Source organism: Vulpes lagopus, chromosome 6, assembly GCF_018345385.1.
Source record: "Vulpes lagopus strain Blue_001 chromosome 6, ASM1834538v1, whole genome shotgun sequence".
NCBI classification, from domain to species: Eukaryota; Metazoa; Chordata; class Mammalia; order Carnivora; family Canidae; genus Vulpes; species Vulpes lagopus.
In genome coordinates this window covers 81,753,373-81,780,724 of record NC_054829.1, presented here as the reverse complement: position 1 = coordinate 81,780,724, position 27,352 = coordinate 81,753,373, and the positions used below count along the sequence as shown (strand labels likewise).

At 43.1% G+C, this 27,352-nt stretch overlaps 1 protein-coding gene across 2 annotated transcripts in view; it reads left to right on the top strand.

The window, feature by feature from the left end:
* Positions 1–14,641: 14,641 nt before the first annotated feature.
* Positions 14,642–27,352, top strand: part of RASGEF1B (RasGEF domain family member 1B) — a 559,901-nt gene continuing 547,190 nt past the window's right edge. The window contains exon 1 of one of the 2 annotated variants that reach the window (XM_041759001.1): positions 14,642–14,766. In XM_041759001.1, coding sequence (XP_041614935.1) covers positions 14,698–14,766 — 69 coding nt within the window. In that variant the 5' untranslated portion in view covers positions 14,642–14,697. The remainder of the gene's footprint in view (positions 14,767–27,352) is intronic. The other variant, XM_041759002.1, reaches the window with a different exon arrangement.

Sequence of the window (27,352 nt, the reverse complement as noted above, 5' to 3'; positions counted from 1 at the left end):
AGTCATCTCAGTTTGCCAGGACTTAGGGGGTTCTCAGGGTGTAAGACTTTCAGTGCTAAAACCAGGACATTCATGGATGAGGTGGGTGGGTTGTTGACTCTACGTGTATGAGGGACATTTACCTGCATGTGATGAGGACATTCTCTGGCCATAGGCTCCTCCTCATCTTCATACTTGGTGGAAGTTAACACTACAGAAACATATAACAAACAATGGGTGGGAATTGATGGGTATGTGTCCAGCTTTCTTGCCTCTCAGTGGAAACATTCTAAGGCATGTTTCCTGCAATCACCAAGACGGTCCCCTCTGGGAATGACCCTGAATTGTCTACTGCATTCATTGGTGACCCTCTTATTAACTTGCCTTGCTACCTTGTCTTCAGCCCTCACCAAGCTTCTTGGATTACTTCCCAAATAAAATTTTTATACCTAGTCCTTGCCTCAGGATCTGTTTTTGGATGAGCTCAAACTGGGACATCACCCTAGGCTCAATAGTCTTATGTGAGAAAGTCCAAAATCCTTCACATGGTCCCAAACATCTGCACCCTGTCTTTGCCTGTAGCTTCATCCCTGCTGCCATCTCTCTTGCTTACTAGGATACAACCATACTAGCCATTATTCAGAATCTAATCTGTTTCAAATTCCTTCCTCATATAGGCCATTTGCACTTGCTCCTCCTGCCTGAATGCTCCTATGTTGTATCCATTCTTTAGGTCCCCAATCAAATGTCACTTTATCATGAAAGTTTCCCTGGTCATCCGGACTATGAATGTTTTCCCAAACTCTCCTGCACGTTTCCCTCATGGTACTTATTACAAATAAAATGGGTTAATTATTTATTTGGAGGATGATTATTTGTTTATATGTGGGTCTTACAAAGACTTGAGCACACTAGTATCATAATGTGGATGTAAGATAAGGTTTATGGTAGGGTCACAGCAGAAGTGTCAGTGTCATATCTGTGTCCCTGTCCCCTGGCCAGCTAGCTGAGATGTGTGCTGGGTGAGGCACAGCTAGACCAATAGTGGTAAGTGCTCTGGGAGAAGGGTCCTGCTGTATACCACTGTACATATTTATAAGGTAACTGGGGGGAGATAGTGGACATCTAGTCAACATGGGATAGTGGAAGCCTCTTGGACAGAGAGATGGCCTAATTTGTACGACAGCTTAGCTAGAACCATCAGCCCAATTTTTAAGTGGGAAGCCCTATTATTAAAAAGAAAAAAAAGTTGAGTCCATACTTTTAATATAAGCATATATATTGATAAATTTATACACATATCACTGTCAAGCTCAATGTCAAATAGTAGAGAAGCTGAATTTTTTTGAGATAAGCATAAACAAAAATAAAAATAAAATAAACTAATATAGAGGTACACATTTAAAAATAGAAGTTGTAAAATTTCTTTGCACACCCTAGAGATCATTTGTGTGGGTTCTGAGGTGCACGTACCTCTCAGCAGAGAGTACTGCTTGCTCTAGAGCAGTGCTTTCCTGAGCAAAGGAGTCCCCAGCTCAGATTCAGTAGGTCTGGGAGGGGCCTGGAACCCTGCATTTCTAACCAGCTCCCAGATGATGTCAATGGAATTGGTTTGTTAACCATACTTTGAGTAATCTGGCACTAAAGCATCTTGTGATCCAAATGCTCACAAGCCACTGAGCTTTATCTTTTATTTTTATTTATTTATCTATTTTTAGAGAGGGAGGGGGAGAGAGAGGATGGGGAAGGTAGAGGGAGAGGGAGAAAGAGAATCTTAAGCAGGTTCCATGCCCAACATGGAGCTTGAACCGGGGCTCGATCTCATGACCCTGAGATCATGACCTGAATCGAAATCAAGAGTTGACACTTAATTGACTCAGCCACTCAGGCACCCTGAGCTTTAGATGCTCAGGTTAAAAGAGGAATACAACATATTCTATTATTTTGGAATGATTTCCTCATCTCATGCTTTGCTATTTCCAGGCAGAATCAGTGAAACGTGTGTGACCTTCACCACATTGTTGAATGATTGCCCATCAAATGATATAAAGAGTAAAGGACTACTGGGCAAGGTAAAAGTTTGCTGACTTCATTTCGCCTGGCCTTTAAAATCTAATTATCTGTTCTTATTCCTGCAAAGAGATGGCAAAAACATATCAAGCCCCATAAACGGGCTCTATGCTGGGTGCTTTTCACGTGCCATTTCATTTCATATCTGCCTCTAATGGCAGAAACCAGTCTGAATACAAAGACATCCACTGTGTGTGCATGTATGCATGTGAGAGACAGAGAAAGAGATGGGGAGAGACAGAGAGAGATGGGGAGAGAGAGAGAGAAAGAGGGGGCGGTGGATAGGTAGTCAGACCCAGCCTTCGGACCCTCCCTGGCGGATCTGTTGTGAGGGTTGGGGCAGACCAGTCAGGCTCCCCGTGCTCAGGGATGCAGTGAGGATTTCCCAGCTTGTGACACAATCTGAGTGATCTGTAGGCATTCGTGTGCTGATTGTCTTGCCTCCTAGGCATGAGCTGTGTTGTATTAGGAGGGCAAGAGGTTTTCAATAGATTTAATATTCCTTGTATGAGCTTCAACCATCTGCCCGCCAGCTTTCAGTGTGAGCATAATATATGTTTCCAGAATCAAACACAAAGCCTGGTCTTCCCCCCCCCCCCCCCCCCCCCCCCCCCCCCCCGTTTCAGAGGTTTTTGGTTTGGATCATTTGTGTTTTCCTTATCTTTTGGAGTAGGTTACGAGGTGGCACCCTCTACAGTTATATTTTCTTTTGTTTTCTGATGCCTCTGTTTTAATAAATGGCTTCCCCTTTCCTGATCGCCATGTACCCTCTACAGACCTGGATCCTTGAAATTAATAAGGACCTATGAACTCTTGTGATGCACCCATGAGGTGGCTGGGGTTAAACTGCAGCCACTCCCAGTGGGTGCTGATTAGACCTTGGACACTTGCAAATTCTTCCCTAGCTAAATCTGAGAGCTTTTTTCCTGAGGGGTGAAACTTGAAACTTCTTCCTCCCTCAAGGGAAATCTTGTGACTGTTGCTGGGCCGGTCCTAGTAGCTGTAGCTCCTTATAGGACTGAAGTTATGTTGGGTGTCTTTGACCGGGAACCCATGTGTCTTTTAAGGTAATTGGCATATGGGAATCTTAAACCCTAAAGTAGATGAAAATAAGTTAAGCCAGTCAAACCGAGCTCTTAACTTAAAATCTTGCTTAAGGTGGAGAAATTTAGTAGATTTGGAAAGCTCTTTAATTTATATGCAAGTTGGGTGGGAACCCACTGGGACTCTCCTAGCATTACTCAGCAAGCAAGTGTTGGGCAGGGTTGACTCACGGAAAGTGAACTTGGAACATTCTCTTGTGCAGGCTTGAGGGCATCGGGGTCGAAATTTTGTGGCTCTGCTCATTTTTTATTTAGTCAGAAAAATTTGCATGTTTTTAGATGAGGCAGTATATATTTAAAAACTGCTTCCTCTTTAAACTCATTTCACATTCAGTTTTCCCTACGGGGGAGTTGAAAGAGCCTAATCCCTTGCTGCTCTTCTAGTCTAATGATGGGATGGATGTAGGGGAAGGTTGGGCTCTGGAGGACTGCCTGGATGCCTGGCTGGGCTCCATCTCTTTCTAGCTATGTGACTTTGGGAAGATAATAAACATCTCTGTGCTGTATTTTCCTTATTTATAAAGTAGGGATTATGATTGTGTTCCTCGGAAGACTTGATAAAATGATCAAATATAAAAATATACTATATGCAAAGAGCGTAGCATAGTGCCTCTCATAGTACATAGTACCACGTTGGCCATTGTTATTGTCATTAGCCCAGACACAAAGGATAGAGAAAAATGGATGGTGGATTCCGCATCATGACTTGTGTTCCTGGCTGTGGAAGATGTCTGGAACACATCTCTGCCCGGTTTAAGTATGTGGCTGCTATAGATCTGGTCTGACTTTAAGTAATTTTTGAATTGGTTGTGGGACTGATGGAGCCTGAGGGGTGACCTTGTCCAGAACTCTTTAATCTTGCTGAGTGTCTAATGCAGAGCAAATCTGGGTCTGTGTGGATAGTTAGAGCTGAAGCAGCCTTTAGTGGGATGGTGTGCTTCTGTACAAGAGCTGACAGCCTATCCATTCCCTTGTCCCAGCTGTCTTTCATCTGGGCCACACAGGTAGGATGGGTAAATGCCAAAATAGCATTTACCTCAAGCCCCTTTGAGGGAATCCTTTGAATCTTTAGCTTTCTGGCTGATCCCATGGAGGATTCCTTCCCATGGAGGATCCAGGCTGTCACATGTTTGGTTCTATCCCTGTAGCTCTGCTTTTTACTGCTGGCTCCTTTTCTCTGCCCATTATTTGTAGCCACTTTTGCTTCCTGGGTGGTGCTATGGTCCTGGCCCTGGTGTTCCTCTGCCTAGTGTAAGCTACAGTCCTACTTACTGCTACCCATTGATGTACTCGGCACCCAGAGCTCCATATTGATACCTGCTTTTTTCTGAGGTGAACTTTGGTTTTCTACCCTTGAGTGGAATGGTTCCTAAGGGTATGGTGTAACCTTAATGCCACTGTGAGTTTTGTCATTGTTATGTATTATCAGTCCTCTCATTGTCATTGGTGTTGACCGAGGCATTCCCACTGTCACTGGCACCATGAGGAGCCAGACCCTTTCCCATAAGCACAGTGACTCTTATATTAAGCCTCAAACTGGGGGGGACGTATAGCTTATTCTCTTAGTTTCTTGTCTCACCTATAATATTGCAACTTTCCCATTTATTGATTCAATTTCTCCAGGCTGTACCTCTCTCGAGAGAGTCGTAATACAAGTTCCCTGCTGGGCTGTGCTGGAAGCTGATTGATATCACACTGAATGACTTAACCCCTTAGACAGACTAACTTCCATTTGTGTTGAGCATCGGCCAATTATATTGACCTAAAGCTTAAATCTTTCCCATGTTAGAATATATCTCCCTCCTATCCCAGACAGCTGGAGCAGGGCTGGGAGGGTCAGAGTATTTCTTAGCCCATTAGAGAGCCTCTGGCCATCAGCTTCAATTATCCTTCAAAGACTCTTTAGAGAGTCCCATTATACAACTTTTCAAGTAAATAAACCTGAGCAGCTAACTGTGTTAGGACCAAAACCCCAAATTCCTGTATCAAGAGAGTAAGCTTGGCTGTGATTGTGGGAATGACACCTCAAGGGAATGATGCTGGGCTTTTTTCCCTCCCTGCCTCCATCACAACATTTGTCTCTCTTCCTTTTTGTCCTCTTTTGTTTTATACCTAGCTCAAAGAATAGGGCTATTTTTCAGGCAAAATCTCATCCCTAGCGTGATTTAGAGAAGATGTGGAATCTCACACATGGGCACTGAGGAAATGATTCCGTGGAACTGTGGGCTCTCAGGACACTTAGAATCTGGACCCTGCTCTACCAATACGCTAGCTTTGTAAACTGGGGAAAAAGCCTTAACTTCTCTGTGCTTCTGATTCTGTAAAGTGGAGTGAGGGGAGGGGGATGTGGTGGATTGGACTAAATTCTTAGAAACACTCTCTCTTAGATGGAAGTGGGCTTCTAGCAACTGGTGATGGACAAGGCCTAGAATGTATCCAGCTTTCCTTCCCCTTCTTCTTGGTAAGCAGAATGGGGGCCCAGACAGAAGCCACATGCTTGCTTGTTGTACCAAGAAAAGTGAGGCAAATATGAAGTTTAAATCAATAGCAGTACTTGAACACCGAGGATGGGACTATTTTCCTCCAAACTGTTTTGATTGCTGCCAGTAGCTGCTATTTGGTATGAAATCCATTCAGATCATCAAAAGCCAAGGAGCATACAGTGCATGAAAAGATGTTGTAATTGGCACCATTGTAACTCTGTACGGTGTGTGGTCTTAGTGGGAGGAGGGAGGATTGTAGGAAAACTTGTAATCTAATTTTCTTTGTTGCAAAATAGAATGTTACCATTGTATTCCTGTGGAATTATAATTATAACATCTCAGACAAATAGAGAGCGCCTTTCTCAGGAGGTGCTTAAAGAGCTCAACAGACATTCATTCAGCCTTGTAAACACAGTGAAACCTGGCTTGCTTGCATTTCTCTCGACTGAAAATTCCTATTAGCCAGCATCTCCCCTCATCCTTCCTACTGGGATAAATGATTTTTATGCTGGTGAGCCTGACACCCTGAGAGACACTGAAGTGCCTTCTGCATCATCAAAGAATTATGAAACCTTCAGTAGAGTTTCAGTGTTAATTACAATTTATGACAGCCTAATTTTTTGAAAAGTGGTAATTCATGTGTTGCATCGATGATAATTAGAATAGTTGATTAAGCAGACTGCTCTATTTTTTGACTATTCCGAAGCACAATGTTTACAGTAACTGCAATACCAGATCTCTCTGAGAACCATGAAGGAAGTGGGGTAAATTTAAGTAGTATTCCTTCTTTTATTGTTGTTATTTTTTATTGAGGTGTAGCTGACATGCAACATTATATTGGTTTCAGATGTAACAACATAATGATTTGATATTTGTCTGTATTGCAAAATGATCCCCACAGTAGGTCTAGTTAACATCTGTCACCACACTAGGTTCAGAATTTTTTTCCTTGTGATGAGAACTTTTAAGATTTACTCTTGGAGCAACTTTCAATTATTCAGTACAGTATTATCAACCATAGTTGCCATACTGTACATTACATTCTCATGACTTATTTGCTTTATAGCTGGAAGTTTGTATATTTTGACTCCCTTCATCATTTTTTAAAAAGATATTTATTTATTTATTCATGAGACACACACACACACACACACACACAGAGGCAGTGACACAGGCAAAGGGAGAAGGAGGCTCCATGCAGGGAGCCCGACGTGGGACTCGATCCCAGGTCTCCAGGATCACACCCCAGGCTGAAGGTGGTGCTAAACCACTGGGCCACCGGGGCTGCCCCCCTTCATCATTTTTTTAAAAAGATTTTATTTATTTATTTGGAGGGGGAGGGGCCATGGGAAAGGGGGAGAATCCCAAACAGACTCCATACCCTGTGTGCAGAGCCTGACACAGGGCTGGATCTCAAAACCCTGAGACCGCAACCTGATCTGAAATCAAGAGTCAGTTGCTCAACTGACTGAGCCACCCAGGCTTCCCACCTTCACCATTTTGCCAATTACTCCCCCCATGGCCAATGTGCTGTGTGTACCTATGAGCTTCAGTTTTACGGTTGGTTTGTTTGTTTTTTTAAGATTCCACATGTATGTGGATCACACAGTATTTGTCTTCCTCTGTCTTATTTCACTTAACATAATGACCTCAAGGCCCATCCATGTTGTCACAAATGGCAAAATTTCATTCTTTTTATGGCTGAATAATATTCTTCTCTGTGTGTGTATGTGTGTGTGTGTGTGTGTGTGTGTGTGTGTATCACATTTTCTTTATCTATTCATTCATCAATGAAAAAAGTAGTATTTTTTATGGGTTGGCAGGCATACATTATTACTTACCCTGGGCAAATGACTATTTCCAGAGCTTTATTCTTCAACTTCTACATTAGTTTTTTTCTTCTTTTAAAAAAAACAAGGTTTTATTTGTTTATTTATTTAGAGCACAAGTGGGGGGAGAGGCAGAAGGAGAGGGAGAGAAAATCCCAAGCAGACTCTGCACTGAGTGTGGGGCCTGGTGCAGGACTCAATCCTACCACCTTGAGATCATGATCTGAGCAGAAATCCAGAGTCCAGTGCTTAATCAACTGAGCCATCCAGGTGCCCCCTCAACTTCGACATTAGTTTCTAAACTAAATGAGAATAGGAAATAGGTAAGCTATAAAAGCTGGTAATATGTGCTGCTTATGACATTGCCATTCTCAGGGTCATGGCTATTAATGATAACCAGAGTGTTAGCTCTTACAATAAAGGTGAGTGTCTTTAAAATTGAATTTTGGATGATATTTAGTAAAGCCTCTTCACAAACAGATTTCTTACGGTGTAGTAGATTTAGCTGTGTTAATCGGTCTATTGCAAATGTTTTATTAAAGGGATAAGATCTTTTTTTCCTTCAAAGATTTTATTTATTTATTCATGAGAGACACAAAGAGAGAGAGGCAGAGGGAGAAACAGGCTCCACGCAGGGCACCCGGTGTGGGACTCCATCCTGGGGCTCCTGAAGACAGATGCCCAACCACTGAGCCACCTAGGTGTCCCTAAAGGGATAAAATCTTAAATCAGTTAAGATTAACTCAACATTTTTTTAAATGTCCAAGTTCTTCATGATGAGATTTTAAAAAGTATTAGAATGGATGTTGTGCTCAGGTTCACTGCAAAGAATAGAAAATTCAGGAATGTATAAAGAAGAAAGAAAATAAAAGTCATCTATTATTCTGTCACCCTGAAAGAACTATTATTGCCTTTTGGTATATCTCTTCTTGTTTTCTTCTGACATATGCATGGAAACATTTTACAAAGTTAGCATATACGACACAAATTGTATGCTGTCCCCCACTAACACTATATAAAGGACATTTTCTAGGTCAGTGAATATTCTTTAAAATATACTTTATGCTGACTGTATTTATGAACCATAGTATATCAAACCAATCTCCCATTGTTAGGTGTTAGAAGATTTAGAAATTTTGGCTTTAGGGATCCCTGGGTGGTGCAGCGGTTTGGCGCCTGCCTTTGGCCCAGGGCGCGGTTCTAGAGACCCGGGATCAAGTCCCACGTCGGGCTCCCGGTGCATGGAGCCTGCTTCTCCCTCTGCCTGTGTCTCTGCCTCTCTCTCTCTCTCTCTCTGACTATCATGAATAAATAATAAAAAAAAATTAAAAAAAAAGAAAGAAATTTTGGCTTTATGATGTTGCAACAAGTATCTTTGCTCATTTATTTGTCCATCCATCTATTCATTCAATCAATTGTTATTGAGTATAGGGTGCCAGGCTATGGGCCAGGATTGAGGATGTATCATTAATTGTGACTCTTCTAATAGTTAACATTTATTACTAACTATTGGCTGGGTACTTTATTAGTATATTAATTATTGTATCTGGAATTTTTGCTGTAAACCTTTTTGCTGTAGACATCTTTGCTGTTAGCATGTTCACGGAAAACATTTTTTGCCATATAACTAATTGGCCAGAAGGCAATTTTGCCGTAAAAGATAAAAAAATAACTGACTGACAGTTTGATTTGATTTCTCCATTGACACAGTACTATAATTTTTATATTATATAAACATTAGCCTTCATAACGGTCTATACGGTGTGTGGGGTTTTGAACCCACATTTACCATAGAATTTTGGAGCATCTGTCAGCAGACATGTGACAGTATGCCAAGAACAAACAAACACTGTGATACAAGGCTCAATTACAATGTGCATCCTAGTATTTAGAAAGTGATATGTCTCTCAATGAAGGAAGAAATTTTAGCAAATAAGGAAAGAATGTGATGCTGAATGAGAAGATGAATTAACAAGCAAAAAAAAAAAATGTGTAATACTATGAATGAAATACTTTGAAGAAAGTGCTTAGGTATAATCCACAAAATAAAATCAGTTATTTGCACAGTGTCTCCATGAATCTATACTATACATTTTGAATGTATTCAAATATTTTGTATTTTGCAATGAAGTCTTTTTAATTTTGTTATTCTTTTTCATGTTTCCTTATTTCTTTTTAGTGAATACCCCCTTTTGTATTTTTAATGATTTTTATCTTTTATGGCAGTATTGCCTTATGGCTACTGGATTATGCAGCAAAAATGCTTGTGGTAAAGATGCTTATGGTGACACTACATAGAACCATTAATTACATGAAGGTATGTTAATATCAGCATTCTAATAAGTTAGTATAATAGTAGTAACTAAATTCTTATGAGGTAGGTGTTATCATCCTTACTTTCCAGATAAGGAAATGGAGGGTTACAGAATCAAAGTGGCTTGCCCATAATCAGAACCTGGTACTTGTCAGAGCCAGAGTTCAACCTCAGGCAGGTCAACTCCAGTCCTGCTCTTTTAGCCATGATAACCTATGTCAGTAAAAAAGACCCTTGCCCCTATAGATATGAAACAATTTTAAATGCAATACTCTTTGAGTGATTCCCTATGTTTTAGGATAAATTCTAGAAATAGAAATACTGAGTCAAAGTGTATGAATAACTTTTAGTGAACAAGGTCCTAAAAGCGGGGGGGGGGGGCAGAGATGATAATAATTTATTTACTTGCTTTTTTTTTTCCCCCCCTGGGTGTCTGCCATTGTGCTACTAGCTAGGTAGCTAGGGAGACAGCAGAAAATAGGTGTGGTAGTGATTCAGGCCTGAGTAGGCCCTGGAGAAAATCTGGACAATGCTCTTGTTATCAAGATGGGGTCAGTGGGACTGCTCTTCAGAAATATTTATTTCCTCTTGAGACTGCAAGATGCAACATGGCAGAGGGGAGGGAGGTGGCATGCAGAGGAAGAGTTCATCAAAGGAATGAATCTAGACCCACAGTGAAATTTATAGCACTTTAAGATGAATATCTTCACAACAAAATGCCTCTGCTCACTAAAAATCATTAGTTCGGGATCCCTGGGTGGCGCAGCGGTTTGGCGCCTGCCTTTGGCCCAGGGCGCGATCCTGGAGACCCGGGATCGAATCCCACATCAGGCTCCCGGTGCATGGAGCCTGCTTCTCCCTCCGCCTGTGTCTCTGCCTCTCTCTCTCTCTCTGTGACTATCATAAAAAAAAAAAAAAAAAAAAAAATCATTAGTTCAGTGAAAGACTTTTAAAATTTAGTATAGCTTCCCTTGCACCTAGACCATAAAGAACTCACGTTCAGCAACTGACTATATCTGTAAATATTCCTTCTGCCACTAATTATTGCCACACTCTTCCTCAAGCCCTCCATCCCCAGATGAATAGTCCCTGTCCTTTGCCAGCTTTCTATGATGTACTATCACGTAATAGCAAAAGCACAGACTTGATTGGCGGCTGTGCTAGGCTTGATTCCTGTCTCTGCTATTAACTGGTCATGTGGTATTGGACAGGCTGTCTTTTTTAATTCAAGTATAGTTGACACACAATGCTACATTAGTTTCTTGTGTACAACACAGTGATTTGACATGTCTATATGTTACGCTGTGCCTACCACAAGTGAGCTGCCATCTGTCACCATGTTACACTATTTTAATACCATTGATTATACTCTCTATGCTGTGCCTTTTATTCCCATGACTTTTTTTTTAAAAAAAGATTTATTTATTTATTCATGAAAGACAGAGAGAGAGAGAGAGAGAAAGAGAGAGAGGTGGAGACATAGGCAGAGGGAGAAGCAGGCTCCCCACAGGAAGCCCGATGTGGGACTCGATCCCGGGTTCTGGGATCATGACCTGGGCGGAAGGCAGGCTCCCAACTGTTAAGCCACCCAGGCGTCCCTATTCCCATGACTTATTCATTCCAAAACTGGAAGCCTTTACCTCCCACTCCCTTTTACTCATTTTGTCATCCTCTTTGTTGTTGACTTATTTGTGCTTTTTGTTAGTTCACTCATTTTTTTTTAAGATTCCACATATAAGTGAAATAATATGATATTTGTCTTTCTCTGTCTGACTCATTTTACTTAGTGTAATACCCTCTAGGGTCCGTCCATGTTGTCCCAAATGGCAAGGTCTTATCCTTTTTTATGGATAATATTTTTATCCTTTTTATGGTAATATTCCACTGTGTGTTTCACATTATCTATTCAGCTATTAATGGACACTTAGATTGCTTCTGTATCTTGGCTATTGTAAATAATCCTGCAATAAATGTAGGGGTGCATATATTTTTTTTTTGAATTGGTGTTTTATTTTCTTTGGATAAATACCCAACACTGGATCATATGGTATTTTTATTTTTTTAAGAAACCTATATACTGTTTTCCATAGAAGCTGCACCAATTTACATTCCCACTAGCAGTGCACAAGGGTTCCTTTTTCTCCACATCTTCACCAACATGGACAAACTTTTTGATTCTCGGTGTAATCCCTTAAAATAATACAGAGTTGTAATGACAATCAAATGTAGAGCTATGGTCAGAATAAAAATAACAGCTAACCTTTATTGAGTTCTTACTGTAAGTATAATGAAATAAAACATTGTTCTAAGGGTTTAAAATGCAAACATTTACTTATTCTTCAAAATAATCTGTGGTAAGTTGAATTCTAGATAGCTTTCATGACCTTCACTTCTGCTGTTACTTCTGTGATCATGTTAGTTGATGCAGCAAAAGGGACTTTGAAGGTGTGATTACATGACTGCTCAGTTGACCTGAAGACAGGAAGATTATATAGGTGGGCCTGGATATTATAATCATATGATCATATGAGCCCCTTTAAAGCAAAAAGTCTTCTCTGGCCATTGGCAAAAGAAGTTAGAGAGATTCAAAGTGTGAGAAGGGCTCAACTCAATTGCTGCTTTAAAGATGGAAGAGGTCACGTGAAAAGCCTGGGTATTCTCCAGGAGCAGGGGACGGGCTGGGCTGACAACCAACCAGGAAGCAAGGACCTCAGACCTACAGCTGCCAGGAACTGGGTTTGGAAGTGGATTCTTCTCAGGGTGTCCAGATAAGAGCCTAGCTGGCTGTGTATGGATTTTAGCCTTATGAGATCCTACACACACAACCCAGTTGAGCCTACCCACAGAACTATGACATAATAACTGGGTATTGGTTTAAGATGCTAAGTTGTGACAGCAATGGAAAACAAATACAAACCACATGCAGTAGCTACCTTTATTATTTGCCTGACTTGCAATGCCCAAACCAAAGCACAGAGAATTCACTTGTTTGAAGATTCACAGCTATTAAATATCATAAATGGGATTTAGTAGTCTATCAGCAGAGCCCATCCTCTAGCCCAGTGACACAGTGCCTAAAACATTTGGAGGTACTCAGTGCATATTAGTTTCCTTTCTCTTTTCTTTTTAGTGTAGTGCATGGGCACTGAGCTGCCACATTCTTGATTTCGCTGATGGGGATTAGTCAGTGCTATGCTAGTGGGTTCTGGATAAAGATAGAGTACTTGAAGTGTTCATTTTACTTATAGGAGTAGGCCTTTTTAGATTGTAACGAAATTGAATATTTCATACGGCAAAATGAAAAAAGATAAAACCAGAGATTTCATAAAAAATTTGTTTTTGATCATCTCTTTATTGTGAAAAATATTTTTTTGAGATTTATTTATTTATGACACAGAGAGAGACAGAGAGAGAGAGAGAGACAGAGAGAGAGAGAGGCAGAGACACAGGAGGAGGGAGAAGCAGGCTCCATGCTGGGAGCCCGAGGTGGGACTCCAGGATCGCGCCCTGGGCCAAAGGCAGGTGCTAAACCGCTGAGCCACCCAGGGATCCCCTATTGTGAAAAATATTTGACTGAAAAAGTTGGAGAAGCACTGAGCTGATAAATTCCAGCTTATTTAGTATAACACCTTTCCTTCTCATTTTATTTCCTGAATTCACGGTGACTCTGCCGTGCCAACTAGAATTCTGGAATGTAAATCAGGAAATCTAGACTGAGCTATGCATCACCATCCATCCGGCTATCCGTCTTCGTCGAGCAAGATTTACAGCGTGCTTCTATAATGCCTGGAGTGTCTCTAATACCATGTCTCTTGTGAGGTAATACAAACTTTTCCAGCTCTGTTTCCTTGCATATAAAATTAGGTGATTTGACAAAGTTTCTTGAGGGTCTCTGTCTCTGGCCTGTCTCATGCTTTTACAGGTCTTGTATGCTCTGACTTCTGGATTTGACAAGGTAGGGCAATGTTTCTCCAAAATGATGCTGGGCTCCACCTGCACCGGGATCTCCTGGGGTGCCTAATAAAAAAAGCGGATCCTGGGCTTGTCCCAAACCGTCTGAATCAGAAACACTGGGAGTTGGGGCCCAGGGCTTCTGATTTTAAACAAGGTCTCCAGGTTATTCTTAGGTACGCCACAGTTTGAGATGTACATAGGTCTTGTGTCCTAAGAGCATCTTCCTTTTTAATAAGACAGGCCTTATAGGGCTGGAAAGAGAAACCGGGCCACCGCTGTGTGTGTCTGTCTCCTGGCCTGAGCATCCTTTCGGGGGGCCGTGGCTGTGGCTGCGGAGCTTACCTGGCCCAGCGCCTGTGCCTACGGAGTGCGCCTTCCCCTTCCGGGCGCACCTGTGCCTGCTCCCTTCCACACCAGGGGAGTGTGAGGAGAGGAGGGGGAGTCCCTCCCCCCAGGCTCCGGAGCTTCTCCTTTCCCGGAGGGAGGCAGGGTGGGCTGGCGGCAGCCGGTGGGGGCCCCGGGGCAGCTCGCGCCTCGCAGCAGCACCTCGCCCGGCCCGCGGCAGCCCGGGTTCCCGTCTCGGTTCGCGCCGGGAGGGGGAAGCGGGGGCACTGGGCGCCCCCGGCCCGCCGCCCCGCGCCTTCGGGCCGGGCGGTGTCGCGGGCGTGGCCGTGGCCGTGGCCGTGGCGGTGGCGGTGGCCGCGCGCGGCTCGGGGCTGCGGGGCCGTTGGCCGTCCCGCGCCCCCTCGCCGGGGCCCTTCCCTCTGCCGCGGTCGTGGTGACAGTCAGCGGGACCCGCGGGCGCGGACGGCCCGGCCCCCCCCGCCCCCGCCCCCGCCCCCGCCCCCGCCCCGGGGCCCCCGCCCCCCCCAGCCCCGGGGCCCCCGCCCCGCCCGCCCGCGGGCTGAGCGCGAGCCGGGCGGCCGCTCGGGCGCTTCGGGAGGGCGCCGCCTCCGCGCTCGTCTATGGCAAAGTTTGTCGCCGAGCTCCTGGGCTGCACGTTGCCGAGCAAGGGCGCCGCTCCCATGTTGGAGGTAGGTGGAGGGCGTGTCCCGCGGCCGCGAGCCCCGAGCCCGAGCCCGAGCCCGAGCCCGAGCCCGAGCCCCGAGCCCCGAGCCCCGAGCCCCGAGCCCCGAGCCCCGAGCCTGAGCCCCGAGCCCCGAGCCCGAGCCCGAGCCCCGAGCCCCGAGCCCGAGCCCCGAGCCCGAGCGCGAGCCCCGAGCCCCGAGCCCGAGCCCGAGCCCCGAGCCCCGAGCCCGAGCCCCGAGCCCCGAGCCCCGAGCCCCGAGCGCGGCCCTGGGCTCCGGCTGTGCCCGAGGGTGCGCGGGCAGGGCGAGGAGGGCGAGGAGCAGACCTGAAGCCGGGACCTCGGCGACTGCGGTCTTGCCTCCCTTAGCTGACAGGTGGACAGGCGAGCACTTTTTTTTTTTTTTTTTTTTTTTTGTCAATCTGGACTGACTTTTGCGAGTTGCTCTTTACCTAAAATGCCAGGAATGTCCGAAGACGAGCAGTATCCTCCCACCCCTGTTTGCTGCTTCATTTCCCACCCCCCCTTTTAATCTGGGTGGGGGGGGGAGCTAACAGTAAAAATCTTTAGGTCAGAAGGTTTCTTCCCTTCCCCCGACCTCCAGCACACTGCGAACTCCGCGAAGTTAACTCCTTTCTTCGGTGGGGGAGATACGCTGGGGAGGGGAAGGGTTAACATGGGCTTTGCCAAGTCAGGTGAACACAGGGCGGCTCTGAAGGCAGGTACATCTAATTGCCCACACCTGCCTGAGGTGGCAGTGGCGCTGCTGTGAGCATCTCTGCAGGGCATCACTTAGGAGAAGGCTGGCGGCGTGTCCTACTGAGGGGAGCCGTGGCGGCAACGGTCTACTGGGAAACCTACACCGGCTGCTCAGCTGGGAGCTCCACACTGTGCACAGGCACCCCCTTCCCTTAGGTCCACAGTGGGAACAGTATATCCTTTGTCTCTATCTACCCAGCAGAGCAGAGGCCACAGCTGTGATGGCAGGTTAACCAGCGCTGTGTTCTCGGGGGTGCTCCTTGCTGAGGCCCAGGGCCTGACGACCCCTCCTGCCAGCCTCAGGGTTACTGGAGGAGCCACCTCAGCCCTCTCTCTGCAGTTTCCTGACTGGTCAGGGAAAGCAGAATTTGGGGTCTTCTCTCATGGGTGTGAGAGCTGGTCCTTCGGCAAGGCAAATCCTCAGGCTGCAAGCTCACATGCTTCCCTGGCTGCAGTGAATCTCTTCTCCCCTTTGGCACTGTAGGTGTTCTTACCTTCTGAGGTCCTGTGGTCACATTGCTTTGATTTTAGAGCTCCAATTGCCCAACGCGCAACGTCTGTTGTGTGACAAATCGGTTTTTAAGCAGGGAGATCTCAATAGTAAGTGATCAAGAGCAGCTGGGAAAACAGGAGCAGACTGGGAGAAACCAGACTGAAATGCTTGGGTGCTTGGTGGCCTGAAATCTAAAAAAATCATGAAAAGTCTGAAAAAGTAAAGTTTTCCAGGTCTGCAGCTAAAATCAGCTGTCTCCTTTGGCATGTTACATCTCTGCCGACCTCCTTCTCTGTGATGTAAATGTTTGGTAGCATTTGGGGGTCATTTCAGAGAGGTGAGATGCTCCTTTAAAATTGCTTTTCTCTCTGACTTTGTCTTCATTGTATTTGGATTTTCATTTTAACTAACTTATTTTTTAAAAAGATTTTATTTTTAAGTAATCCCTACACCCAACATGAGGTTCAAACTCATACCCAGAAGATCAAGAGTTGCATGTTCCACCAACGGAGCCAACCAGCCAGGCTCCCCTGGATTTTTTTTTTTTCAAAGCCAGTTTTTTTTTTTTTTTTTTAAGATTTTAATTTATTTATTCATGAGAGACACAGAAGGAAAGAGGCAGAGACATAGGCGGAGGGAGAAGGGGGCTCCAAGCAGGGAGCCCGACGTGGGACTCCATACCTAGAGTCCAGGATCACACCCTGGGCTGAAGGCAGACTCTTAACCGCTGAGCCACCCAGGCATCCCCTACCCTGGATTTTTGTTTTTAAGTTGTCGACCCACAGCAATTTTGTTGTATGTACTGTCTTTTGGTTGTATATTCTGGTCTGTTTGGTCTTCCAGCCAATGGATGCCCCACCTTGATTTCTAAGAAATTAGAATTTAGAAATTAGAATTTCTAAGAAATTAGAATTATTGGCTCTCAATCATTGCTGATTGGAGGGCAGCTTAAAAAGTAGTCAGAGACATACTTAGACAATTAAGAAAATGAGTAGCTGTTTTGTCTTTGAAGACCTTCTGGGAAAGGCACTTCCCTCAGTCCTCGATAACTCCATATATCTTGCTTTGTGTTCTTTTCTACCCAAATGGGGGCAGGAGCTACTATAATCTCTGCTTTCTCCTTTCTACACATGATTGATTTATTGTTGACTTGAATCACCCCATCAGGTATCGCTTTTAATCAGTGTTGCTGGAAGAGTTAAGAGATCATGCCATCCCTACCTATAGGGGAAAATCTGCCCAAAGAGATGAATAACTGAGTCAGAAATGTGTTTTGAGGTTGCTTTCTTCTCAGGCAACACATTCTTATTCATAAATGAGCTCTCTATATTTGGGAGGGAAAGAAATGTGTAAGAAAGATATTCTTAAACCTTTCTAAATATTCATTTCCTAAAAGTGAAAGTGATAGGACATGAGAAATTTTAGGCAGCCTTTCATTTCCACCAAATGCTCTAATTCTAACTTGGGAGGCTACCTTTAGTTGCAGGGAGATCAAGAGAAGAGATGGATGTTTTCATAATGAATGGCCTTTGGTCTCATTTTGGTTAGGAGGAGGCCAACAATGTGGTTTCTTCCTACACTGGCCAGTTTGGTTTGCAAACAGATTTCTGCCTGAAAGAGTACTGAATCCCGACAGGACCTCTTGTGTGTTTGCTGTTGTGTGACAAGGGAGAACGGGTGACAGGTTGTGGAGAACAAAGGGGCAGAAAGTCACTGGTGTTGGAAAACAGGTCCAGTGTGTACCTTGCTGTGTCATCTTCAGAGGAAAAGGACAGATGGTGTGCATTTGAAACACAGTGTCTTCATGATCATTTTGCTAATCTTCCCTTTACCTTGTCTTAGTATTTAAGTTTATGAACTAAGTCTTTGAGAGACAATTTTAAAATTTCAAGAAAAAATAAAAGGGTAATAAGTTTATCTCAGTCACGGCGGTGCCCGGAGCACTGGGCTAGATTTTTGAAATAATGTTTGTGCCTCACCAAGGCAGAGCTTCTGCGGAAAGAATGGGCTTTCTGTATGTTCTGATGGCTATAGAGGTAGGACATTCTAAGAGTACAGTGGTGGTTTCAGACCTAGCAGGTCCTACTTACATGTGTCCCATGTGCTTAGGTGAATGGATGTCTGGCCCTGATGTCCATTCCTGCCCCTGTCAGCTTTGCCATATTATGAACCTGTCTCCCATCTCAGCCTCAGTGTTGCTTTGTATTGTGCCTTCCTGATAGTCAGTGATGGGGTCTGGTTTCAGAGCAGAAAAAGGCGGAGAATTATACAGTCAGAGGTGACTACTTTTTCTCCTGGGTCCCCTTCCCTCAGTCTGCAAACCTGCATTTTTAATGCTGCCATCCTTTGTTATCTAACCTGGAGGGGCACCTTTCGGGGGCCACATCCATTGAGTGGAACACATCTGGCCTTACAATAACTGTCATGATTGTCTACTCTGGTAGGCATTGTTTTAAGGGCAGAGCATCTACAATCTCAGCTATCTTCCCGATAGGTTCATGATATAGGTATCAACAACCATACTTTACAGATGAGAGAATCGAGGTTTACAGAGGTTAAGTAGTTTGGTTAAGGTCACTCTAGCGACATGTGTTAGAGTGAGGATCTCAAAGTTCGTCTCCCTTCTTCAACTATGGTTACTTGGTATGTGGTGTTTTGTTTTTTGTTTTCTATCTCAGCTTTATTCGTAGCTATACTCTTTCTCTTTGGAAATAGGAAAGGTAAACACCTGCATTCTTTCGTTCTTTCCCCTTCATGGTGTTACCGTTGGGATGGTGTGAGCACCTTACTCCTGGAAATGTTCAATCAAAGGCTGATTGAACTCAGAGGAATTGTGAAGGGAAAGATTCAAGTTCAATCACCATGAACCTTGACGGACAGCTTCCACTTAGGAAGCATTTCCTACGTGTTGTCCTGTTTTATTCCCCAATGACATTATGAGGTTAAGTTGTATTGTCATCTCTGTTTTGGAAGTGAGGGAGCCAGGGCTCAGGGTCATTACCGGAATTGTGCAAGGTTACTCCCTACTATGGATCAGGTCTGAGAGGATTTACTTCCGATTCCACAGTGCTTGGCCAGCCAGCTGTGCTGACTTAGCTGATCTTTTCCTCGCCTCTGATTGCTGCGTCCTCCACTCGATCTTTTGGACCATTGCCCAAGTAATTTTCCTTAATAGCCTAACTCAACTCTGTCCATTTATATACCCCCAATTCTTTGGTGCTTTGCCTTTGCATGCAGATGCAGCAGGGAAAGCAGTTCCCCTTGACAGTGTGCTCACTACCTGAATTTCTTGTCCGGTCTTTCCTTCCTCTGACTATCCTCCTAGTACTCCGGCAACTTTGGTCTACGCCCATTTCTCGATCATGTCCTCTTGCTGCTGAGCTGTTGCTCTGCCTGGAGTGTTCCCCCCCCCCCCCGCCCCCCAATTCATCTATTAAAGTTTCCTCTTTCTGCAAGGTTCAGCTCAGATCCCTCCTCTAGCCCCAGCCCCCTTGGACACAGCCAGGCCTCTACTGCAGGCCTACTGAATACTATCGGTGTGTTTCTATATGAGACTTAGGGTAACTTTCTCTTGTAACTTCTCTGTGCTTCAGTTTTCTGTCTTCAGTGGGGACGATAGCAGTGCGGAATGCAGAGTGGCTAGGGGTAAATGAGTTAATGCCTGGAAAGTGCTTAGAATGGTGCCCAGTGCATGGTCATTGCTGAGGTCCTTGCCTGCATTGTCTCTGACCTCTTCAGGCTCAAGAACTAAGTATTTTTTCTTTCTACACCCCCAGTAGAGTACTGTACACATCATTTTGCATCACATAAGTAACTGATGGATCAAACAGATCTTCCAACTCTGCAGGTTTATGATTTTCTTTGCTCTTAAACTATTTGTTGTTTTTCTGAAGTTTCAATTTAACCAGCACCCTGTGTTTTTATTTGCTAATCTGGCAACCCCATCTTACCTTTCTCCTCCTCCCCTCAGAACCCAGGCCCTAAAGTCCAATCCTACTCAACTGTAGAAGCTTGTCCCTATCTTTCCCTCATAACGGCCTCTATCTGACGGAGACCCTGTCCCAAGCCAAGGAAACTACCTATAGGGAATTGCAGTTGGGCAACCATCTGTCCCCATCGCCTCACTAGTATGGAAATGCTGAAGTGAGCAAGTTTTCTTCTGCAAGTGTCAGATCTGAGAGTGAGAGAGGTGTTATCACTGGCATCCTATTTATTCATTCTTCGTGTGTTTGCCAGTTCACGCAATCATTCATTCAGCTTAACAATAACCCACAACCCTGGGACCAACTGCAATCATTCATTCATTTAACAAATGTTATTAAACCCTGGCTTTGTGTTAGGCACCCCATGGAAGCTTTGCTAAAAGACATTCAAACTATTTTAACTGTGACCCACAGTAAGAAATATATTTTACTTTGCAATCCTGAATGCACACAGCTATTTATACCTATAACATTAAAATTAAGTTTCAAGAATAATACTTTTACTTATGACCGGGGACGTACTTTGATCTTTGCAGTTCTGTTCTTTCCATTCCATTTCTTCCATTCTATTAAGAATTAAACAGGGGAAGACCCACTGAATTGATTTCATGAGTTGTGACTCATGATTTGAAAAGCACTGCTATATAGGATGGTAAGATTCAATTTTTACAGAACAATTTGTACTACCTCATTATCCCAGTACTGTGCTTAAGCATTATGACACTATACATTAGGAAATTTTTGTGGTCTACCATGGGAAGCCAATCACCATGAATAACATTATGTTTTGGGAGAAAATATTTTCAGGATTTCAAACAACTAACTTACCAAATAACCTTTGATAAATATTCTGCCTCTAAATTGGGTAGAAGGTTTGGCATGTTACCTGAGCACATTTTATGATATGCCTTTTATTTAGAACACTACAGTTGGATCTCAATTTCTCTTGCTTTGCATCTACTAACAACAAATGTGCTCCATGGGCTGAATGACTCCCCAGGCTACATTTGTGGATCTTTCCAGTTTTATATTTTAATCGACCCCAACCCTTCTCTCTTGAAAGAATTTACACTTTCAAGCATTTTCCCCCTCTCTATTTGTGTGGTAAAGATCTTGATTTTGTCCATTACAATGAGCCCTTTTATTTAGATGAATCTTACATGCTGTCATCCACTTGGTCATTCTGATGGCCTTAAAGCATCTAAAGAATGAGCCAAGTTGTCAGGCTGTTTTGAAAGCAAATAATTTGGATGGACAAGGCTGTAGCTTCAGTGATTGGATGTAGGTGCCTGATCAGAAGGGAGAAGTTTACTTTGAGAATAATAGTTCCTTTTGCCACAGCTGGGCTTTCTCTGAGGGTCATTTGAATTTTAAGCTAATGGATACTGAGTTTGTCTTGTAAATTCAGAATTCAGTTTGTTTGAGAACCAATTGGATTGCTCTATCACATCTGAGCCGTTGTATATACGCACAGGCAACTCTGCTTACCTTTTGTGTTAGCTGCTTTTAAACTCTGCTTGTGGTCCTAAATGCATGCATTTCATTTATAGGAATATTTGGTCCCATTATGATTACATCTGTCTAATGGCTTCTTGCTGAGAAGTCATTACATGATTTTTTTCCTTTTTTGTATTTTGATAAGTAAAGGCTGGTGTTTCATATCTGTCAAATGGCCAGTGCTGGCTGCATGTCACAAGGAGCAGGAAAAGAGTGTCACTCTTTGATTTATTTCCTTTTGCTTAGTTCTTTTCAATTTGTAATAGTATTCTTGTACATTATGAATTTCTTTTCTTCACAAGTCTTTGATAAATAGGTCTAGTAGAGACATTTATGTTTAAAAAGTTTTACCTACTTGGAGTTACCTATAGGAGTGGCCCATAAATAAAATGACAACTTTTATTTATCTGAATTTCATGATGAGTAAGGACTGTGTTTTCTACCCTCAAAGAATCTTATTTAAAGATTTTTATTTATTTATTCATGAGAGGCCCAGAGAGAGAAAGAGAGAGAGGCAGAGACACAGGCAGAGGGAGAAGCAGGCTCCATGTGAGGAGCCTGATGTGGGGACTCAATCCCGGATCCCGGATCACGCCCTGAGCTGAAGGCAGACACTCAACCGCTGAGCCACCCAGGTGTCCCTCTACCCTCAAAGAATCTTAAATGTATCCTAGGTCTATTCTATTTCCCTTTCAAACACATTTTCAAAATGGCAGACTCATCGTCCTCCTTTCTACCCATCTGGAACCCCCCTTTTCTCCTTTCCAACTCCGTCATCAGCCATCTTTTTAACCTAGAGTAGCACTTTGGTGCCATTTTTGCATTCTTTCTTTTCTTTTTTCTTAACGAACAGTCTGTCAGTGACTCCTGCAGATTCTTTCTTGGACTTATACTTCTCTTTTTTATTGCTACTAGTTTTTGTCCACTGATCTGACAAACATTTACTGAGTATGTACCATGACCAAGGAGCAGGGTCTGTAGGGGATTTGACAATAAGTAATAATTGGTTTGCTTCTTTCAAGTCACCCTCTTCTCCCCTTTCCTGAATATGCTGCTAGTGTACTACAATGCCTTTTCATTGTCACTTTCCCACACAAGAGTCTGTCTACATGACTTTCTGTTTCCAATGGCTCAAGTCTTTAAAAAATGCTTAGGTTATTTTGAAGGTTTTCTCTTATATGTCTTACTCTGTCTTGTTTACTTTACTTCCTGCCATTAATTTTCTTCAGGGATCTTTTACAGGTCAAATGCAAGTGCTTGCCCCTGTGCCTTTGTTTTTTTGCTACTTGCTTATCCTATCTTCATTCTTTCCTTTCTTCCTAACCAACCCTACCTAATTTTCAGGGCCATAGTAAAGATCCAGCCATTCATGAAGGCTTCTCCAATTACAGGAAAGAGGCTAAGAATACACAGGCAGGAGAATCAGATATTTGACTTCCAATCCTGGCTCCTTCAATTCTTTGCTACGTGACCTTAAATAAAATACTTCTTTGTATCCTGCTTTTATTTTCTATAAAATTGGAATAATAATAGTACCTATCTCATTGAGTTGTTATGAAGATTAAATTAGATAATTCAAACAAAATACTAAGCACAGTGCTTGGCATGCAGTAATTGACAAATAATATAATAGCGATGATGATGATGACGATGATGATGATGATAATGATTATATACTTTCACCTTGATCCCAGTACCCTGGGGTGTCCCTCTCCTCCGACTATCTTAGGACATTCCTTTCACTTTTCTGAATTCTCTACAATGCTGAGCACAACATAGGTGCTCAATCAGTGCTCATTAATTTTGAAAACATGCCATATGCTGTTTTAGCAAATTCTGGGAACCAAATTATTTCTGACTATATTTAATTGTATTTTATGGAAATGTGACAGCCACTGTCCTTTAGTGACTTGCCCCTTAATCTGTGGGATGTGTATTGATGCTAACTTGGATTGAAGTTGTACAAATGTTGATAATCTTACATACAACTCTGGCAAATGCAGTACTTGAAAAATGTGCCGATTATAAATGCCATTTAAATGAAATTCAACCATAGATTGCAATATAATTAAACAGAGTATTTTTTATTTTTCAATTGGTTTGCAAACATGTATCCTCAAAATAAGTCAAGTGAAGCAAATTCATGCTATAAGTTAAGATTTTATTCATCAGACTTTTATGTTGCGTACTGCTGGTGTAGAATTCTGGCTGGAAGTCAGGTTAGATTATTCCAAAATTAATTTACTCCAAAGAATACTTACCCAGTGGGCTTTCTTATCCTATTTCTAGTGGGAAAGAGTGCTTCTCTGGGAACTCCGTTGGATGGCCTGAAAGCTTGGAAATTTACTTTCAAGGAGATTATTTGAATTTAGCTGGAAGTCAAGTGAGGGAGCCTAGAGAGGCCCATGGGGCTGAAAGCTAGAGGGTAACAGGATTATGTATTGCAAAGAACCAACACCAGGAGTCTTAAGATCTGGTTTCTGTGATGGGCTCATCACCTCCTGGGCTGAATGCTATTGGGGGTAAATCTCCTTACCTCTCTGAGTGTCCATTTTTATAGCTCTAAAATGAAAGTAGCAATATTCGATTTGCTTTACTCACGGAAATGATGCGAGGCTCCAGAATGGTAATAAATGTGAAAGCCCTTTATAAAATGTCAAGCATTATACAAATGTGAATTGTTATTACTGACACTGTAATGGAGAGCACAGAAACATAAGGTGTATACTTGGCATCCCAGGCATGCAAGGATCTGTTGGTGAATGGACTGTCAAGGATGGTCGGGATGGTTAGGAATAGAAATGCATCCATTTAAATGGTAGAGAAGGATATATGAAGCAGTCATAATTTACAACTAGAGCTTTACCCCCTGGGCAGTAAACTCTGGAATCTTCTTATACCTAGAAATTTACTTAATAAGGTACATAATAAGGATGACGCTTAAATGAGTTTATGAGTGAAATTCTATCAACATTGGTGGGGAAGGTGGGGCAGATATCAGTCGCAGGAGGCAAATTGCAAGGAGGAATTACTAGGCTATGAAGAGGGTCTGAGAGGCTAGGATTGTAGTTTGCAGAAACATATGGTGGCTGTTGTTTGTACTCTCTCCCCTTGCCCTCTCCCCTGAGTCTACTACCCTGGGTCAGAAGAAAGAATGTGACCCCATAGCAGGATCATCATCTATTGTTTCAGAGAGTAGAACTCAGAGAAGGGAACCCCTTCAAAGCAAGGGGAGCACTGTTGACCTGAGCAGAGTAGAGCAATACTGGATAGTCTTCTGCAGGAGCAGTTCAGGTTCATGGGCAATCTGGAGTCAACAAGCTCTATGGTTGTCTGGACTGGTTCCAGAGCTCACATGATGTCATTTCCCCTGGAGGACACCTACCAGTACCAAAGAAGGAGGGATCCTTGGAAGAGAATCTGATGTTCTCAGGGTGGAGGTGGGTTTATGTGGCCGGCAAAATTTGGGTATGTGATGATTTCCTTTGTAATCACATTTAGATACAGAATATTGGGCCATATCCTCCTTCTTAATCAGTGTCCTTCTTTCCTATGCCATTCTTTTTTTTTTTTTTTTAAAGATTTTATTTATTTTTTCATGAGAGACACAGAAAGAGAGGCAAAGACATAGGTGGAGGGAGATGCAGGCTCCCTGTGGGGAGCCTGCTGTGGGACTCGACCCCAGAACTCCGGGATCATGACCTAGGTGTCCCTTTCCTATTCCATTCTTGAATCAGTGTAGGCGTTTTGTGAGATCTAATGTCCCAGGCCTTTTTTTTTTTTTTTTGGTCCAACAATCTATTCTTGATGTTCATTTTAGCCAAATTTCATATATGTTAAAATTTATTGTATGTCTGTTAGGAGAAAGAAGGGTGGTGTGGGAAAGCTCAGAAGCACATCCAGAGCTACACACAGTTCTTTACTTCTGGAATGGCCATGATGATTAAACCACATGATCAATGGTTAGAATGAATCCAGAAATCTCATTGATTTTATTGGCTAACTATGCTCTAAAACCTTGACTGTGCCGTGTATGTATGTGAGACCAAGTGCATGGGACGCTTTCCAGGGGTTCACAAATCAAACTTCCTTTTCTGTTTTTTTAAAAAAGATTTTATTTATTTATTCATGAAAGACACAGAGAGGGAAAGGCAGAGATGTAGGCAGAGGGAGAAGCAGGCTCCAGGCAGGGAGCCTGATGGGACTCAATCCTGAGACCACGGATCATGCCCTGAGCCAGGAGCAGGTGCTCAACCGCTGAGCCACTCAGGCGTCCCCAAACTTCCTTTTCTTTTGAAAAGTTTCTCTTTTGCTTCCTTCCTCTCTTCTAGCTTAGGAAGGTCCTTTCTAAGAATCTGTGACATAGCTGTGTGTGATTTTCATTTTTTCCATCTCACTCTGCAAATAGAAACTGATTTCATTTTTTTCTCATGTATAAAGAAATTGTGCATCTGATTTCACAGGCCAGAAAGAAATGATTGGAAAGCATCCAGCCAGGCCCTGGGGAACCCCCTAAAATTATCCTCTACCTTATGGACTGTCCAGATTGTTTGTATGTGTGGCTAGGGAAGACGGGGGCAGGGAAGTGGGATTTGGGAAATAAAATTTTCTCATGCCCAGATGCTGTGAGTGAGTCAGATGGCTGGGTGAGTACTCTAATGCCTCCTGTGATTTTTTAGGAGTTCATTTGCTTAGTGCCAGGTTTGGATGTCCAAGCAGCTGGGCGGACCCTCTGGGGTTCCTAGTTAATTCGGCTCCCCCTATGCATGTTGTACGGACTTCCCTTATGTGTGAATACTTCCTAGGTGAATAAAGGGGTTTCTTTAGGGTTGCATCTTTGTTTCAGAATTGCTGTGGGTTAGAGTGACTAAGAAATATACTCTCACTTAGCAGAGTTGATGGATAATGGACAATAATAACAGTTCTTTTGAATTTACCAAAACACTTTACATACATAATTTTATTAGAAATGGAAAAACAGTAGGAGATTATTTTACTCTGTTTACAGATGGAGAAACTTGGGAACAGGGAATTAAGCAATACTAGGGAAAACAGCTTGGGTCTAAAATTGTCTAACCAACCTTGCACATAATAAAAATAATTTATCACCTTTCCTATGTATGACTTTCTTCTTCTTCTTCTTTTTTTTTTAAAGATTTTTTATTTATTTTGACAGAGAGAGGGAGAGGCAGAGACACAGGCAGAGGGAGAAGCAGGCTTCATGCACGGAGCCTGACGTGGGACTCGATCCCGGGTCTCCAGGATGAACCACCCTTGCTGCCCCTGACTTTCTTCTTCATAGAATTAAGAAGATAGCACTATAAAAATACCATCAGTTGAGGGGCATCTGAGGGGCTCAGTCAGTTAAGCCTCTGCCTTTGGCTCAGGTCATGATCTCCGGGTTCTGGGATCCAGGTCCACAATGGGTTCCCTGCTCAGTGGGGAGTCTACTTCTCCCCCTCCTTTTGCACCCCCTCCTCATTTTTTCTCTCTCTCTCTCTCTCTTAAATAAATAAATAAATAAATAAATAAGTAAAATCTTAAAAAAAAACCCACTACCAATTAATTAATAATTATTAAATTCTTTGCAAAATCACAAAGTGGTACCAAAAAATGTAAGGTGTCTTACCTCAAATACAGTTTGGAATAATGTAGAGTATGTCTAAATACCATAAAATATTATTTAAGTGAAAATTAGGGGCTTCTGGCCGGCTCAGTTGGTAGAACATGGGACTCTTGATCTGAGGGTCATGTATTCAAGGCCCACATTGGGCATAGAGTTCACTCTAAAAAAGAAAAAGATAAATGAAAGATAAATTCCATTGTTAGTAAAGTTTCTTTCTATTTCTGGCCTTGAAAGT